This window comes from Pinus tabuliformis, chromosome Q (genome assembly GCF_031772625.1).
Source record: "Pinus tabuliformis cultivar Carrire ecotype Pingquan chromosome Q, CPIR1, whole genome shotgun sequence".
Lineage (NCBI taxonomy): Eukaryota > Viridiplantae > Streptophyta > Pinopsida > Pinales > Pinaceae > Pinus > Pinus tabuliformis.
In genome coordinates, this window is record NC_142296.1 from 1170343365 (window position 1) to 1170345972 (window position 2608).

Consider the following 2608-nt stretch of genomic DNA (forward strand, 5'->3'; position numbering starts at 1 on the left):
GGTGCTAAACTTGGTGTAAGACTTCGTGAAAAACTCGGTGCAAACTTTGCATCAATTTTTGCACCATATTTGATAAATGGACACAAATAGTACCAAAAATGGGCTCTAGATGCAAAAAAGGAAGAAAAAAGGGACGCTAATCATAGGGTTTTGTTGTAGTGAGCGTGAATCATCTAAGATCCACGATCTCCTCCCACAATTGCTCAATCAAATCCCCTAAATCTCTCTACACACATACATGGTAGATAATTACATTAAATTAAGTCTTCCTGAGACTTATCAATTCCATCAAATTAGCTCGTTTTTAATAGAAATTTTCTCCTTGTTTACATGATTTTCCACGTCTCCCCCTCCATAGCTTTGACTTTGACTTTTTATTAAGGGTGGTCGGATGCTCCTGCATCAGAAAGGTGCAAACTTGGAAAATGTGTTGCAATAGTTGAGGAGAAGCTATTGTAGAAAAGTTGGCCTAAGGCTGCAATCTTGTAGAAAAACCAACGATAGGCACTCAAAACAAATACTAAAATTTATGGTTAATTTGACGAACTTGAAAGAACTCTGATTAAATTCCGAGTAAATTTTTTCTTAAGTAGATGTTATACTTCCACATAAAACTATACCTTTTACTATAATGTTACATTTTCACTAGAACATGAAAATATAAGCTTGTGTACTCGCATGATAATGAACTAGGAATTTGGAGAATAATAATATAATTGGTACAGTGCCAAGTAATTTAAGAAACAAAAAAAACTTATCTATCAACTTAATTTTCTTATAAAACATGGATATTCTTACCTGTTCTTGTTGAGAACTTGTAAAATGTGATCTAGATATTTGTAGATTTGAGATGAGATATTCTAATTATGTTTGCAATTTGATAGAATTTATAGGAATCTACTTCTTTGTCAACGTTGGAATTAGCAAACTAATCTCAAGTGGGTAGCCACAAAAAAATTGATTATCAATTTGTCAATTGTTGGAGGGATAGTTTTAATTTTTTTATCGTAAATTGTTGCAACAATAATTGATACAAATTTAGGGATAGTTTTAATTATTTTATTGTAAATCGTTGCAACAATAATTGATACAAATTTAAGGATATTTTTCATTCTTTTATCATAAATAGTTACAATGATAAAAATATGCAACAATAATTCGTAGAAGGTTGAAACTGGGTAGGGCTTCAAGTGTGCATATAAGATTTTGTTATTATTTATTTACAGAATATAAATTATCAATCTAGTGTTCAACATATTGTGTAATAGATTGTGATAATTTGTAATAGCATCCTACCATTGTTATTGTAGGGGAAATTCGTTTGAATGAAATGAGAATGGGATATGAGGTGGCATTACAAGTTAGCATCACCCAGTGACAAAAATATAGTTATACATGTTCAAGGAACTTATTGGTGGATTTCGAAGGCACATCAATTAACCTAGTATCACTAGCAATATAACTGACTCACCTTTGTTCCTTCTAAAATTGAAGCCCTTTTGGCCTTCTCACCTATGTAGTATTTAGTCTCCTTAGCAAATCCATCATGTCGCTCCAATTACTTTGCTCCAATTGAAGTGTGTTTCTCTCCATTGAATGAACATCGCACCACAATTTCTCTCCATTGAATGAAGGTCGCACCATCACCGTTGCTCCAATTTTTAAAGAATTCTGTTGGAGTTAATGCTTACATTCCATATTTAAGAAGTTGGTTTGTGATGGTTGAGAAATTCTCTCAACCTCTCTATCTAATTTGGGAATAAGTTGGATCTCAGAAACTCTATTTAATAGAGTAATCTAAATGTAAATCTGTGTGTGTGAGTGTCTTTGCACATACACCATTTGTGCATAATATATGATTGAGTCTCAGTAATTATGTTGTTTTAGCTATTTTTATCATGGTATCAGAGCTAGATCTGAACCTGTGTTGTGAGGAGGTGCATCTGGATGTTAATCAGAGCTATTTTTATCACTGGGACTGTCAATTCTGATGCGTCGTTATCCGATATTTTGCCAGCTGGTTTTCTTGATCATATCGAAGATAAGGGTGTCGTCGCTTCTAACTGGTCCCGCCATCATCATTTGGCATTGCTATCGCATCGTTCCATCGGTGGGTTCTTCACACCCTGTGACTGGAATTCGATCTTGCAAGGTCTCTGCAATGGCGTTCCGCTGTTTAGGTTTCCGCTTCATGCCGACCAGTACACCAACTGCAAGCTCGTATCGGATGAGATGGGAATTGCTATGAAGGTACGGCATTCAGGAATCGAAGGAGAAACAATTGGGTGCAAAGAAATTGCGAGGAACGTGTAAAAGCGGACCTACAGTAATCGCGTGGTTGTGGTGCACTCCTCCTATCTTAGCTACACAACCAAACAAATTCTTAATTCCGTCTGTGGCGTTTCTCTATTCTGCCTCTGATTCCAATATCAGCCTGAGCATCGATTTCCTGAGCGATCTCCTGAGCATTTGAAACTGGGCATTTCTTTGTTCTGCTTGAGCAGCGATCTCCTGAGCGGTGCTGTTTTTGGCCTCCAACATCTTGACTAGAAAATGTATTAGCTTTTATCATGGAGTTTATGGTGTTAGACAAATTCAGTGGTTTGAA

General features: G+C 35.8%; 1 protein-coding gene across 1 annotated transcript; it reads left to right on the forward strand.

Moving 5' to 3' along the window:
- Positions 1-1947: 1947 nt before the first annotated feature.
- On the forward strand, positions 1948-2313 carry LOC149223861 (UDP-glycosyltransferase 1-like). Its single transcript, XM_089388021.1, has one exon. It carries the CDS (start codon positions 1948-1950, stop codon positions 2311-2313), a length of 366 nt encoding a protein of 121 aa, XP_089244147.1.
- The last annotated feature ends 295 nt before the right edge of the window (positions 2314-2608 follow it).